This window comes from Pygocentrus nattereri, chromosome 13 (assembly GCF_015220715.1).
Source record: "Pygocentrus nattereri isolate fPygNat1 chromosome 13, fPygNat1.pri, whole genome shotgun sequence".
NCBI classification, from domain to species: Eukaryota; Metazoa; Chordata; class Actinopteri; order Characiformes; family Serrasalmidae; genus Pygocentrus; species Pygocentrus nattereri.
Window position 1 is genome coordinate 39,083,253 of NC_051223.1, and position 15,644 is coordinate 39,098,896.

General features: G+C 43.4%; 1 protein-coding gene across 1 annotated transcript; it reads right to left on the reverse strand.

Moving 5' to 3' along the window:
- Window positions 1–434: 434 nt before the first annotated feature.
- Window positions 435–15,099, reverse strand: lrrc20 (leucine rich repeat containing 20). The gene is made up of 5 exons (XM_017720278.2): window positions 14,962–15,099; window positions 12,941–13,030; window positions 11,261–11,410; window positions 9,678–9,845; window positions 435–1,917 (listed from the first exon to the last, which is right to left on the reverse strand). The coding sequence occupies exons 2-5, from the start codon at window positions 13,008–13,010 to the stop codon at window positions 1,802–1,804; spliced, it is 504 nt and encodes a 167-aa protein (XP_017575767.1). The 5' UTR covers window positions 13,011–13,030; window positions 14,962–15,099; the 3' UTR covers window positions 435–1,801.
- Window positions 15,100–15,644: the final 545 nt, after the last annotated feature.

The window sequence follows — 15,644 nt, forward strand, 5'->3', positions numbered from 1 at the left end:
AAACGGGCTGTAAGAAGCTTTACAGACCGGCTGGAACAAAACAACATTAATACTGATCTGGAGAAACTGACCAAACTGAGCTGAACCTGATATTGGCTCAGTTTTACGGCTCAGTCTGGTTTGGTCCGACTCTGAAGATCAGACACGTCTGGCGAATGGTGTTGGGTTCATTTCCGGCTGATTCCAGGTTGTTCAGCTGTTCTTCTGTCACAGCTGCCGACTGAAAAGCTGCTCAGTGGTGACGACGGTTTGGGAATTTAGTGTAAGGAGCTGGAGAACGAACTGCCGGCTGAGCAGCGAGTGGGCGGAGCTCGTTACTCTGACGTAGCAACGAGCTGCTCGTTAAGGAGCTGTAATTAGGAGGAAGGAGCTGAACATTAAAACATATTAAACGCCGCGTTCACGGCCAGTTTATTCATTTCTTACTGTATTTATTTAACTGCTGTATTAAAGCAGTAGAGCACTCGAGGAGGGAGTTATCACCAATAACATATTTCACGATAACACACTCCCTCTGGTGTTCTACCGTTTAAGTCTGACACTCTTTGTTTTGTTTATTATGTATGAAGATAGAATCTTTACAGCATTTGTTCATATCCAAGTGTAAAACAAGTGCAAACACTTTTGCACTGAATTGCCATGAGCACAAATTATTAGTATTATTTTCTATTTTCATTCTTATTATTGATGATATTAATCAGTTCTGGTTGGCTAAGCATATTTTTTCAGGATTTGTGTAACTCTTATGGTCAAATTACACCAAAAATGAAAGTGATGATTAACAAAAAAAACTACTGTTGAAATCTAAGGGCGCTCAGATTTGATTGTACGCGACTTGGATGGATAAAGGACATTCTGTGTGATGATTTAGGCCCCAGGCAAACTGGAGGGGTACAAAATGTCATTAATTGTTGGCTACATTAGCCTCATAGCCCAAAACTGAAGAAGCAAACTTTAGACGCCAAACACGCCTCGGCTGATCGACTACACTAGAAGTAAAGGAAGAAAACTGTAAATTTGATTTTGTGCCTCTATATTATCTCTAATATTCACCCGTGGCCTAAAAATGCGAAGTCTGCCTGCTTTCATGTCTCAGAAGCCGCTCTGCTCTATTTGGCATGCGGTAAAATGTAGTCCAGGTATATCTCCGTATCTTGATATTCAGTTCTGACGATGTCTTCGTGCTTTTCTATGCTCCTGTTGCCGTTTACTGAGCCTGTAATTAGTCATTACCCTTTACTAATGAAATCAGGGCCGTGTCTAAAACTGCATTTGCTTCAGACAGTGTGCATCATCTGTCCACAGCAGCAGCCTGACCGTCTGACTGGCCTTCTCCGTGTTCACGCCGTGTCAAGTGTAAGTGTGTTTAATTTCAATATGGCCGTGCCGAGTGTGCAACATTCCTTTACTTTCTTTTCTAATTAGTTTCTTTAATCCATCCCAGGGCTTGGTCTTGGACTGGTGTGGGGCCGGGCTCTACGTTTAATAAACTGATGGTTTTGATGGATTTGTAAACTCACAACAAACCGCAGCCAAATGAACGCTGTCCTATATGAATCGTTCACCTGTCAGCAGTCAGTTAAGGCACCTTCGTGACAGTCTGTGGTCTGACTGAGTGTTAGTGGAAGTACAAGGCAGGGGTTTCTAATAAAGTGGCCAGGGAGTGGAAATACGAGGTAGATGTTTCCAATAAAGTGGCCAGGGAGTGGAAGTACAGGGCAGGTGTTTCTAATAAAGTGGCATGACCAGACTGGCATGTGTGTGTGTGTGTGTGTGTGTGTGTGTGTGTGTGTGTGTTACTCTAGGTGATGATGGTGAATTTCTGTGGGGTCTGATTGAATGACAGAGACACAGGGTTACTCCTCACATCCACACTGCGCAAAGCCGGCATCTCACACAGACGCTCCCATGGCAACTCTGTGAGAGAGAGAGAGGGAGAGGGAGAGAGAGAGAGAGGGAGAGAGAAAGAGAGAGAGAGAGGGAGAGAGAGAGAGAGAGGGAGGGAGAGAGAAAGAGAGAGAGAGAGGGAGAGAGAGAGAGATTAATTTTCATAAAAGTAAATAGAAAAACATGTAAACATAATTAAAAACATATTACATACACCATTACATAAATACATAATTAAAACACCATTAAAATATAATAAACATGTTTAAAACTAAATCACTAAATGAAAAATAAATTTGAAAGTAAATTACAACAGTTATCAATTTATTTCCTTCATTAACGAATCGCTGTAAACCGGCCATTAGGGCTGTACTTGGTGTAGTTCTGGCCCGGATAAATGGTGAGGGTTGCGTCAGGAAGGGCATCCGGCGTAAATCTTGTGCTAAACTATCATGCGGATCACAAATATGATTGCCATACCGGATCGGTCGAGGCCCGGGTTAATAACGACCGCCTCCGGTGCTGTTGACCAGCAGGGTGCCGGTGGAAATTGGACTCCTGTGGGTCGAAGACCATCAAAGAGGAGAGGAGGAAGGCGGGTTAGACGGCAGCGAGAGAGAAGGAAAGGCAGGAGTGTGGAGGTTAGAGTAGGAACTCTGAACATAGGGACAATGACTGGTAAAGGCAGAGAGCTTGCAGACATGATGGAGAGAAGGAAGGTAGATATTCTGTGTGTCCAGGAGACCAGATGGAAAGGAAGCAAGGCCAGGAACATTGGAGGTGGATTCAAACTGTTCTATCATGGTGTAGAGATGAAGAGAAATGGAGTAGGGATAATCCTAAAGGAACAGCTTGGGAAAAGTGTTCTGGATGTAAAGAGAGTGTCAGACAGGATCATGAGCCTGAAGTTGGAGGTTGATGGTGTGATTTTGAATGTGGTCAGTTCATATGCATCACAGGTTGGTTGTCAGTTAGAGGAGAAAGAGGAATTTTGGAGTAAGATGGATGAAGTGGTAGATGGTGTCCCTAGAGAGGAGAGATTGGTGATTGGTGCAGACTTCAGTGGACATGTTGGTGAAGGGAACAGAGGGGATGAAGAGGTGCTGGGTATGTATGGTGTGAATGGCAGAAATGCGGAAGGTCAGATGGTTGTAGATTTTGCAAAGAGAATGGAAACGGCTGTGGTGAACACGTATTTTCAGAAGAGGGAAGAACACAGGGTGACATACAAGAGTGGAGGGAGGTGCACACAGGTGGATTATACCCTTAGCAGGAGATGCCACCTAAAGGAGATTGGAGATTGTAAAGTGGTGCCAGGGGAAAGTGTAGCAAGGCAGCATAGGGTGGTTGTCTGTAGAATGAGATTAGAAACAAAGAAGAGGAAGAGAGAGAAGACAGAGCCAAAGATTAGATGGTGGAAGCTGAAGGAGGAGGATGGTTGCAGGCAGTTCAGGGAAAAATTGCAACAGGCCCTTGGGGGCAGTGAGGAGCTACCTGAGGACTGGGAAACTACAGCTAAGGTGGTGAGAGAAACTGGCAGGAATGTGTTGGGTGTTTCGTCTGGTCAGAGGAAAGAAGACGAGGAAAGTTGGTGGTGGAATGAGGAAGTCCAGGAGAGTATTCAGAAGAAGAAGGCAGCTAAGAAAAAGTGGGATAACCAGAGAGATGAAGAAAGTAGGCAGGAGTGCTGTGAGGCAAGTCGCATAGCGAAAAGAATGGAGGCAAAGGCTCAGGCCTATGATGAGCTGTATGAGAGGCTGGACAGTAAAGAAGGAGTAAAGGACTTGTATCGTTTGGCTAAACAGAGAGATAGAGCTGGAAAGGATGTACAGCAGGTTAGGCTGATAAAGGATAGAGAGGGAAATGTACTAGTGAGTGAACAGAGAGTGATGAGTAGATGGAAGGAGGACTTTGAAGAACTAATGAATGAGGAAAACGAGAGAGAGAGGAGGACAACGGGGGGAGAGATGGTGGATCAGGAAGTGCAGAGAATTAGTAAGGTGGAAGTGAGGGCAGCTTTAAAAAGGATGAAGAATGGAAAGGCAGTTGGTCCAGATGACATACCTGTGGAGGCATGGAGATGTTTAGGAGAGAAGGCAGTGGACTTTTTAACCAGGTTGTTTAACAAGATCCTGGAGAGTGAGAGGATGCCTGATGAGTGGAGAAGCAGTGGACTGGTCCTCATTTTTAAGAACAAGGGTGAATAGTGGATATATTGGTCAAAGAATGTTGGAGATGGAGCTGCCGGGTAGAAGGAGAAGAGGTAGACCTCAGAGAAGGTTTATGGATGTAGTGAAGGTGGACATGGAGATGGTTGGTGTAAAAGTAAAGGCAGATGATCCGCTGTGGCGACCCCTAAAGGGAGCAGCCGAAAGAAGAAGATTTAACGAATCGCTGTGAAGCTGTAAATAAAACTGAAGAAATTTGTTGGATGTTCAGAAAAACGAACAGATAATCTGGAACGACTGAGACGTCTGAATGAGGTTCTAATAACATTTAACGTCCAGTACTTACAATCACTGTTTAAAATACTGGGGGCAGAAGTCAGTGCACTGAAAACGAGTCAACCTTCTACAGAGAAAAGTCAACTAAGATACTTTCCTGCTAATTTTAGTGCACAATGTAAATGTATTTGCTGAATTTAACACACAGGAAAAAACGTATACTAGCACATATTGTATGTTTGTTTATTGTATGTTTATGTATTTGTGTGTGTGTGATTTTATATATATATATATATATATATATATATATATATATATATATACAGTATTACAAAGTGAGTACACCCCTCACATTTATGCAAATATTTAATAGGACACTAGAAAAATTAAAAATTATTAAATTATTTGTAATAACTTTATTATTAAAAATGGTTTCTCAAATGTTGAAAACTGGTTGTGTGACGAGCTGTTTTACAGACGCAGAGCGACAATGAAACAGGATAAAAAAAGAAAAATCAGAGAATTATTAGGAAAAGTGTTATTTAATCTCAACTGTGTAAAGTACCTACTGACTTTTGGAGCCGTGTCTGATATTTTAAGCTTCTTTTTAAGCCCTAAAACCACCGTGTAGGTGAAGGTTGAACTGCCTGCCACCCAAATGTGAAAGGCTGTGTTTTGTGTGCATCAGAGAGAAAAACCCAATCAGTCTCTGCGGAGGAACTCGTGCGCTGATCCCGACGTGCTTCATGGAAAGCTTTGACAGGTCCAGGCAGATCCAGACATCCGACACGCTAAAGCCGAATAAAGCCAAAGCCCTTAATTACGGGTTTGTTCATTAGTGGTCCTCGATGATTAACGTCAGCGAGGGACTGGAGGAGGCAGACTGGGGCCTCGTTATAACGTATCGGCCCGAAGCAGCCAGAACGCTGGCTTCTCTCGGCAGGAGCAGCTCTTAAAATCTTTCCCTTTGTTGCAGGCTGGGTGAGTCACGGCTGGGCTTTATGAGCATTAAGGCTGAGGGACACACAAAGATTCTGATTCATGCACGTCCTTCAGCCGGTCAGGGCCGGACAGGAACGGGCATTTGAACTTCAGTTCCACTTAAATTATTCCACAGCATTGTGCAGACGGTTTAACTGGGTTTCAATGGAAACCACGTTTTCTTCTTTTCCCCAAAAGCAGCCAAGACTGCTAGTATTACTGTTTAACCACATGAACCCATTGACAACCGTGGGGTGATGAACTATGAACTATGAACACTCAAAGAACCCCATGCATTGTGAAAGGACTCTTCCAAGTGATGCAAGAAGTGCTATAGAGGGTTCTACACAGAACCTCATTTCCAAAAAACCTGGGACGCTGCGCAAAATGTAAATAAAAACAAAATGCAATGATGTGCAAATCCTTTAAAAGCTATTTCAAATGTTGAAAGTGCATAATTAGTGCATATTTCTTGGAAAATTTATGCCCATTTTGAATTCGATGCCAGCAACACGTACAAAAAAAGTTGGGAGAGGAGCGAGAAAAGACTGGTAAAGCTGTGTAATTATAAAAAAAACACCTGGTGGAACATCTCATAACCAATTAGGTTAATAGGCAGCAGGTCAGTAAGATGACTGGGTATAAAGAGCGTCTCAGAGAGACGGAGTCTTTCAGAAGTAAAGATGAGGAGGGGGTCACCACTCTGAGAAAGACTGGACCATCAAATAGAGCAACAATTCAAGAAGAACGTTCCTCAACATAAAACAGCAAAGAGCTTCTGCTTTTCATCGTCTACAGTGCAGAACATCATTAAAGACTCAGAGAATCTGGAGAAATCTCTGTGTGTGAGGGACGAGGCTGAACACCAGTATCTGCTGGCCGTGATCTTTGGGCCCTCAGGCAGCACTGCATTAAAAACAGACATGATTCTGTAGTGGAAATCACTGCATCTCGGTTTGCGTTGGTCAACATTTATCTTCTCGTGGTTCAGCGAATTAAAATAGCGACTGTTAATGAATTCCGTTATTTAAAGGGCTCATATCAAAGATTCGTGATTTTACTTATCTTTGTACTACACATTACATTTTTTTGATTTTAAGTATGTTTTGTATCTTTACATCATCTATTTATGCATCTGTAAATAACGTCCAGCAATACTTTTGCTCTTGTTTTGCTGTTTGCTGTACTTTGTCCTGTGTCTGATGCAGTGATCTATCCATCTCTCTCGTTTTCATCGCACTGTTTGTGTTTTAAAGATCAAATTTGCTTCCGTTTGTTTATTCTTCTAAAAGGAACGTGAACTTAATTGTTTCGTTTTCGTTCTGCCAGTTTCCCGAAACAGTGATTTACCGCCATTTAATCATTCTAAGCCTTTGATTAAGTGCAGCTTGTCAACAGTGTGTCAATCAGCCCTCCTGGCTCTGACCTGGACTGCTTCACATCACACATAACGGGTAGAAAGCACTTCATTATTTTCGCTGGCTGTACTTCCTCCACCTCTGCTGTCAATCAAGGCGTTCCAATAGTCTCAGTCCTCGGACCTCTCGTTTATTATTTATACGCTCCCTCTCGATCACACCATGTGCCCCTTAAGGACTGTTTTCACTGTTACAGGGATGACACCCAGATATATCTCAGGAATAAACCCGTAAAAATAAAAAATAAAAAATCTTAATTAATAAAAAAAGTTTTTTATTATTATTATTATTATTGTACTTATTTTATCTCGGTTTGATCTCTTAATGCAAGTGATTGTATTGGTGCAATACTAATGTTTTAAAACTTTAAAATTTACTATTATAATTATTAGAATTTCTTTTTTCATTTGATGTTTTTACACTTCACACTTGTTACATTTGGATGCAGATGAGCTGTCGTCTCTGCCTCGACACCTACAAGGTGGACCGACAAGGTAGGAGTGTCTAATAGAGTGGACAGTGAGTGGACACAGGGTTTAAAACTCCAGCAGCACTGCTGTGTCTGATCCACTCAGACCAGCACAACACACACATGGGGGTCCTGACCACTGAAGAACAGGGTAACAGAGTATCAGAGAAACAGATGGACTACAGTCTGTAACTGTAGAACTACAGAGTGCAGCTATACAGTAAGTGGAGCTGATGAAGTGGACAGTGAGCGTAGAAACGAGGAGGTGGTCAGAACGTTCTGCCTGATGGGTGAACAGCGCTCTCCTGCTGTAGAGTGATTAACTAAGCCTGACCATAAGCATTTCAATGCATGAATATTATGAAAATAAAAATGCAAATGGAAAACTTGGTTATGCTGCTTCAGGCAAAAATAACAGGTTTAAGAAAGGTCAATAAACAAAGCCTAAGCCGGCCTGCCTGACCACACAATCCTATTGATCAGCGCCCACCAGCGACCAGACGAAAGCTGTCTGAACGACACTCAGACGTTTTATCGGTGTGGTCATGGGCTTAAAGGGGCAGTCAGTTTCATTCTGAATGACAAATAGAGGTTGGAAAACGGTCATTCGGATTCCCTCTGGTTGTTTTGGTGCATAAAATCAGAAATGTAGGTTACAAGCCCTTTAATGTACACAACTGGACCATAAGTCCACTGCTGTCCCTTTAAGGGTGCACTAACACTGTGCAGTGCCCTTATTTCTGACCATGAAGTAACAACACTTTCTCCTCATTAAAGGAGACAGTAGGCTTCTATAGATACACACACACACACACACACACACACAATGTATATGCATGACCTGCAGTCACCTGCTGCTTCCTCACTTCGCTATCACATTAAAACCTCACGAGCTGATGTTGTCGCAGTCTGGACGCTAATAAGCCCTCCATCCGTCTCCTGCAGAGCTTTTTCCTTCTAAACATCCTATTACAGAACCCTGCGTATGTGTGGTCATCACAGCCGTCCACCCCCCTGCCTATTTACCCCCTTCAGAGCCCAAAGCCCAGCCCCCCTGCACTCCACAGCTTCCTCATGACTTCCCTTTCTTTGCCATGTTTACTCGTTTTCTCCATGTTTACTCGTTTTCTCCATGTTTACTCGTTTTCTCCATGTTTACTCGTGTCGTGCGTGTGAGAACTTCCTAACGAACTCCTAAGGCACTCAAGTTCTGCTACGTAAACAGCAATGCAGGGAATCGCTTAAAGGACTCATATCATGGAAAACTGGATTGCCCTTAAATAAAAGACTCTGCTGAAGTTTAAGAACACACAGTCCAGATGCGGACAATAAGCTCCTACTCTGAATGAAATGTTTTGAGGTATCATGAAAACTAACATATGATGACGTTACGTCTCTGGTTCTACCAAATGAAGCTACTTGTAAGTTGAAAGTAAGATATAAGAAACAGCTGATTTGCCCCTCAGTGTGAACAGAGCATACATACATACATGCATGAATATATATACTGTCGAGTTCTGAGGAGCACAGCGCATAAACGTCACCAACGCTGCTGATCAATAACTGCATTCAAACCTCCTCTGGCATCAACATCAGCACAAAAACTGCGCCAGGAGCTTCACGGCAGGGTTTCCATGGCTGAGCAGCTGCACTCAAGCCTTACATCACCAAGTGCAATGCCAAGTGGCGGCTGGAGTGGAGTAAAGCTCCACCACTGGACTCTGGTAACGAATCAGCTTCTCTGTCAGTCTGATGGACGAGTCTGGGTTTGGCGAATGCCAGGAGAACCTTACCTGCCTGACTGCACTGTGCCAGCTGTAAAGTTTGGCTGAGGAGGGATGATGATATGGGCTGTTTTTCAGAGGTTGGTCTAGAACCTTTAGTTCCAGTGAAGAGAAAAATCTTAATGCTTCAGCACCAAGACAATCCTGTGCTTCCAACTTTGAGTGAACAGTTTGGGGAAGAACCTTTCCTGTTCCAGCGTGACTGAGACCCAGTGACCAAAGCAGCTCCATAAAGGCCTGACTGGGTGAGTTTGGTGTGGAACTTGATTGGCCCTCACAGTGCCCTGACCTCAACCCCATCCAACACCATTGGGGTGAATCCGAACAGAGATTGTGAGCCAGGCCTTCTCATCCAACATCAGTGTCTGATCTCCCTAATGCTCTTCTGGATGAAATGAGCAAAAATTCCAACATCTTGTGGAAAGCTTCCCAGAAGAGTGGAAGCTGTTAGAGCTGCAAAGGGGGACCAGCTCCATATTAATGCCTATGGATTCAGAATGGGAGTCATAAAAGCTCCTGTAGTTGTGATGTGTAGGTGTCCCAATACTTTTGTCCATACAGTTATGTATTGAAATTACTTTCCATGGTTATTCACCATACGCATCACCTAAGGCAGACATAGGTTAGGCTGATAACCACCAAAGGTCCTTCTAACGGTGCTTCACCTCACTGTGTTTTCACTCTGAGCTCCTACCTGAGATCTGGTTGCTCTCCATGTTGATGCTCTCCAGAGTGCGGACGGCCGTCAGACGGTCAGGAAACTCGCTGAACCTGTTGTTGGAGAGGTTGATGCTCACCAGATGCTCCATGTCTCCGACCGCGTCCGGGAGCTTGGTGAGAACGTTTCCCTGCAGGTCCAGCTCTGCGGACACACACAGAGGAAGAACCCTCTAAAGCATTCGGTATATTAAATCAGTCTAAAGAGCACTTTCACCCACTCACACTGAAGTTATACGGAGTGTTTCAGCCTGGACTGCTTTCTGAATGAGGCTCACTACAGATGAGCCAATCAGAACAGAGCTAATTTACATACATCAGTCTTACATAAGGTACAGTCAGAGTCAACCTAAGTGGTGAATAGAGGTCATGTAGAAATGAATTATGACTGTTTTCGGGCCATAAAACCACACAAATGTTATAAGTGGGAAAATAAACACGGGAAAAACGTAAGACACGTCTTCTTAGCTCATTTTTTGTGGCTGAAATTTTGGTGCATCTCTAAAACATAGTAGTTATGCACATACAAAAAAACCCGTTGCTGTCCGAACACAATCACGTATTGACATGATGTGAAAATGCCTGTTGGTCTTGACTCTGTGTGTAAATTTCTTGATGAACGGCCCAAAAGACACGGCCCAAAGCTACTTGGAAAGACGTCTGGTTCCATTGGTTTACATTAAAAGTAAAGTAGGTTTTTTCCATCTCCTGTAAAGTGACCAGTTTGGAGATACGAGGTTTTCTTCCATCCACAGTGATTATACTGATGTACAAATGTGATGTTATGAAGTAGGAAGGCTGAAAATACTGTAAGTGTATTATACTCCCATCCGGCATCTGACCACCTCCTCATTTCTACACTCACCACTTTATCAGCTCCACTTACTGTATAGCTGGTCTCTGTAGTTCTACAGTTACAGACTGTAGTCCATCTGTTTCTCTGATACTCTGTTACCCTGTTCTTCAGTGGTCAGGACCCCCATGGACCCTCACAGAGCAGGTACTGTTTGGGTGGTGGGTCATTCTCAGCACTGCAGTAACACTGACGTGGTGGTGGTGTGTTAGTGTGTGTTGCGCTGGTCTGAGTGGATCAGACACAGCAGTGCTGCTGGAGTTTTTAAACACCTCAGTGTCGCTGCTGGACTGAGAACAGTCCACCAACCAGAAATATCCAGCCAACAGCTTCCTGTGGGCAGCGTCCTGTGGGCAGCATCCTGTGACCACTGATGAAGGACTAGAGGATGACCAACACAAACTGTGCAGCAGCAGATGAGCTGTCGTCTCTGACTTTACATCTACAAGGTGGACTGACAAGGTAGGAGTGTCTAATAGAGTGGACAGTGAGTGGACACAGTGTTTAAAAACTCCAGCAGCACTGCTGTGTCTGATCTACTCATACCAGCACAACACACACTACCACACCACCACCACTATGTCAGTGTTGAGAATGATCCACCACCAGGGAGCGTAGAAACGAGGAGGTGATCAGAATGTGATGCCTGACCGGTGTGTGTTTGTACTGCCACTTAACGTAAAACAGAGACAGGTGTGAAAATTGACCTCGTAACTGAGTGAAGGTGGTGAAGAACTTGTTGGTCAGGGCCTTCACTTCGTTGTTGGCCAGTGTGATTTTGAGTATGTTGTCTGTGCAGCTGCGAAGCACTTTGAAGACTCCGTCCGGAAAGCTGATCAGCTTGCAGTCGGAAAGGTCTGAAAGGAGAGAGAGGGAGAGGGAATCAGGGATGCACGCAGTGGACGGTGCATGTGGAGAGTCTAACGAGTGTATTGTGTTTATCGCACCACTTCCGTCCTCTGAATAACACAATCAGGCATGACCAATCAGCACTAGTGGCCCTGCTGAGGAGAAAGGATTAAAAAGAGCGATTTAGAGCCACTTGATCTCTGCCTGCCTTTCAGAATCCGCAATTGGCTCCACAATGAATCTGATTAAACTGTGTGTCTCTGTTTTGTTTGTGTTCTGTTGAGCTTAATGAGTCGGTATAAAGGCAGAGATTGGAATAAGAACACATTCAGCATCAGAAACCAAAGCAGCACACCAGCGCCATCAAGTGGAGCACAGCAAACTTAGGATGGTAAATTGATAATATGATATTTTATTATTATTTTTATTATTATTATTATATTATGTGCCAATTGTTTTTAAATACATGCATATTCAACACACCCGAATATTCCTTTCATTAGAACCTTTTTTTTCCTGGATGTTGTTTCTCAGTCATTCTAGATGGTCTGTTCATCTGCCTGGACACATCTAACGTCTTCAGTTCTAATTACAAAGTCATTCCAAACGTTTGACAGCATATACGGAAGCCCTCAAGCAGCCTTTGGCCTGAATGAGTCTAATAACTTTAGTCGATGTGTGAGAAACAGTTTATTCCCAATAAGAAGTTACTTTGTTTCACCACCTGCTGTTCGTGCAGTTTATGTTGTGTCCAGCAGGAGGCAGAATTGTTCAGTGGTGGTGATGGGAACCAGACGTCCCCCTCTAAAAGCTCCTCACAGAAAGTTCCTACATGAACTGCTTCTGAATTCACTGCCTGATGACTGAGACGCTGTTTTATGAGAGTTTAGAGAACTTCAACTCCATTCATGGTGGAGGGAGACATGCAGGGCGCTGTGCGGCAAAATAGTCCCCAAAGAAAACTTATTATTCCAGATTTTCCACTGTTTTCCATCATCAACATTCCATATAAGCTCAGAAGACTCGTGTAGGTTCTCTGGTGGTTCTGGATGGTAAATAAAGTGTCTATATCTGTGTTGTAGTCATGGCGACGCCTGGTTCCCATCACCACCACTGTAAAGACGTCTGAACCCCACACACACTCTGAATCTCTCTGATTACACCTCACACACTGAGTTATGATTTGGCCATGGAAACACATTTCATCAAGCTTTTTCATGAAGTTTGGTTCCACTGACTTACATTAAAAGCAGCTATATATATATATATATATATATATATATATATATATATAAAAACCCCTATGGACCCTCACAGAGCAGGTACTGTTTGGGTGGTGGATCATTCTCAGCACTGCAGTAACACTGACGTCATGGTGGTGGTGTGTTAGTGTGTGTTGTGCTGGTGTGGAGCTGATAAAATGGACAGTAAGTGTAGAAACGAGGAGGTGGTCAGAACGTTCTCGTTGGTTGGAGTACGTGTGTCTATAAGTCTGATTGTACTTTGCACAGGTTTACGTTTAACACTGCAGATCTGACCTAATGTGTCTCTTCCCTCCTCTGCCGTTGCGTTTATCCTCCTGGCCACGTTCGCCACCGCTTCTGCCATCCTGCCCCAGCCTGACGGGTCTGAGGACAGAGAATGTTTTTGGGTCAGAAGCAGCTCTGACTCACCGATATAAACATAAATATACAGCTGTTTACAAAACCTGAACACCTGGGGGGGCATTTCACAAAGCAGGACTTCTCAGTTAGCCAGATAACTCAAGCCGGACGATGAGCACTGTCCAGTAGGATTGTCACTCAGCTCTTTCCTTAGTTTATTTATGGCTAAACCGAGTAATAAATTCAGCAAATAAACACTAATTATGTATTAAAATGTGCAGAAACGTGTTCTCTATGAAGGACCTGTTAACAACATGGAATTTGACCGGGGCGCACAAACTTTTGCACATGCATGATCATTTCTTTTATGTTGTTTATTAAACTTTATTTATTTTAAAAATAAGCACAGTAAAATAACAAACGTGAGAGAGGTGACAGATACACAGGCACAGAGATGTACTCAGTGAGAAGGTCTTCATCTCCATTTGGTGTAAATAGTTAACCAGTCATAACGTTAAAATCGCATCACAATGGCGCACAGTAGTGACCACTGTGACATCATAACGCTAAAATCGCATCACAATGGCGCACAGTAGTGACCACTGTGACATCATAACGCTAAAATCGCATCACAATGGCGCACAGTAGTGACCACTGTGACATCATACTGCTACATATTAGTAACCATAGCGACCACAGTGACGCTGCAGCGGCCACAGGTGCTCAGCTGGCAGAATCAGAGGCTTTTTAATAACTTACTGCGGCGGACTGAGTGGACGCTTAATGAACATATGAGGCTGTTTCAGTTGGTGTGTTGTTTCCACATCTGGAAAACAACCGATTACTGCACACAGCCTCAACACGGTGCTTTCAACACGGTGCTTTCAACGAGATGAACAGGGAGATGAACAGAGAGATGAACAGAGAGATGAACAGGGAGATGAACAGGGAGATGAACAGGGAGATGAACAGAGAGATGAACAGGGAGATGAACAGGGAGATGAACAGAGAGATGAACAGGGAGATGAACAGAGAGTTGAACAGAGAGTTGAACAGAGAGATGAACAGGGAGTTGAACAGAGAGTTGAACAGAGAGATGAACAGGGAGTTGAACAGGGAGATGAACAGGGAGTTAAACAGGGAGATGAACAGGGAGATGAACAGAGAGATGAACAGAGAGATGAACAGAGAGATGAACAGAGAGATGAACAGAGAGTTGAACAGAGAGATGAACAGGGAGTTGAACAGGGAGATGAACAGGGAGTTAAACAGGGAGATGAACAGGGAGATGAACAGAGAGATGAACAGAGAGATGAACAGAGAGATGAACAAGAAATGAACAGAGTTAAACAGAGAGATGAACAGAGAGTTGAACAAGAAATGAACAGAGTTAAAGAGAGAGATGAACCGAGTTAAACAGAGAGATGAACCGAGTTAAACAGAGAGATGAACAGTTATACAGTGAGATGAACCGAGTTAAACAGAGAGATGAACCGAGTTAAACAGAGAGTTAACCAACGGCTTTACAAACTGGCCAGTGAATAAGAGACACACACGCAACCGTGATGTAAACAGTCCGTGTTACGCCTGTTATATCGGTCACTGGCTGAACCAGCTGAAGCTGGACACTCTAAACGTCACTTCGGCGAGCTGATCTGGTCCAATCCGTCCAATGCAGCTATAATCACGAGGCTTCCTGTTCGAATTTCGCGTTCCACCTTAAATGGAGAGGCAGTCACTGACACGGGTGGAACGGGAAATTCGAATGAGAAGCTCAGTTTAGCTCGGTCTATAAATAGAAACCCGGGTCCAGTTAAAGGCGGCAGCGCCTGGCGGTTTAACGCCGTATAGCGCAAGTATTTCACGATATTATGACTTATTTACACGCTTGACATGCATTAACACCCACACGGCACACAGCCAGGCTTCCCATGCAAACTAGTGCGAGTTCTCACCGAGTGTCTCCGGAACAAAACGCTCTAACTGGACTGGACGGAACCGAACTGTGTAAGCCGTGTAAACCCGCTGTTATTGGGGACGGAGCCCGGCTTCTCTCCGGGAGCCTCGGCTCAACACATGCGGTCTGCCTGACGGTACCCGGATGAGGGCGGAGCCACTACCGATTTATTATTTTATGTTAATTTAATTTTATCCCTTTCTTTATTTAATTTTTTTTTAGCTTTTTTTATAGTTAGTTGTTTTGTGCCATGACGTAACATCGTAGCATAAAAACCACTGATTACTGATTGATGGTTCTGAAACTAATCATAACGGTTTTTTTTTTGTTATTGTTTTTGTTTTAATCATTGATCAAAAAGCAAGAGTGGTTTCGGTTTCGGTTTCGGGTCCCGCCTTCCTTTTTATTTTTATGTGAAGATCGCATGAATTGATCAGCGATTAAAAACGATTTCGAAATAAATAAATACATTTTGCTTTGAACGCTACCCCGAGTGCATCATGGGAGTTGTAGTTTTTAAGCACAAACTCGGAGATAAAGGCACGTCTTGCGTTTGGACGTAGAAAAACTAAAACATTATGGGGAAAAATAGCAAGTTTAAACCACATCAAGCTATTAAATGAACTGAATTCGGTATCTTATTTGAAATACTCTTAAAAAGGTTATTTTTTATGAAGGGAA

Excerpts from the sequence above, each read along its gene's own strand:
- lrrc20 (XM_017720278.2), bottom strand. The coding sequence starts at position 13,010 with ATGGCAGAAGCGGTGGCGAACGTGGCCAGGAGGATAAACGCAACGGCA. Across the intron at positions 9,846-11,260 it reads CACCTTCACTCAGTTACGAG|AGCTGGACCTGCAGGGAAAC; the intron begins GTCAATTTTCAC and ends GTGTGTCCGCAG. Across the intron at positions 1,918-9,677 it reads GGAGAGCAACCAGATCTCAG|AGTTGCCATGGGAGCGTCTG; the intron begins GTAGGAGCTCAG and ends TCTCTCTCACAG.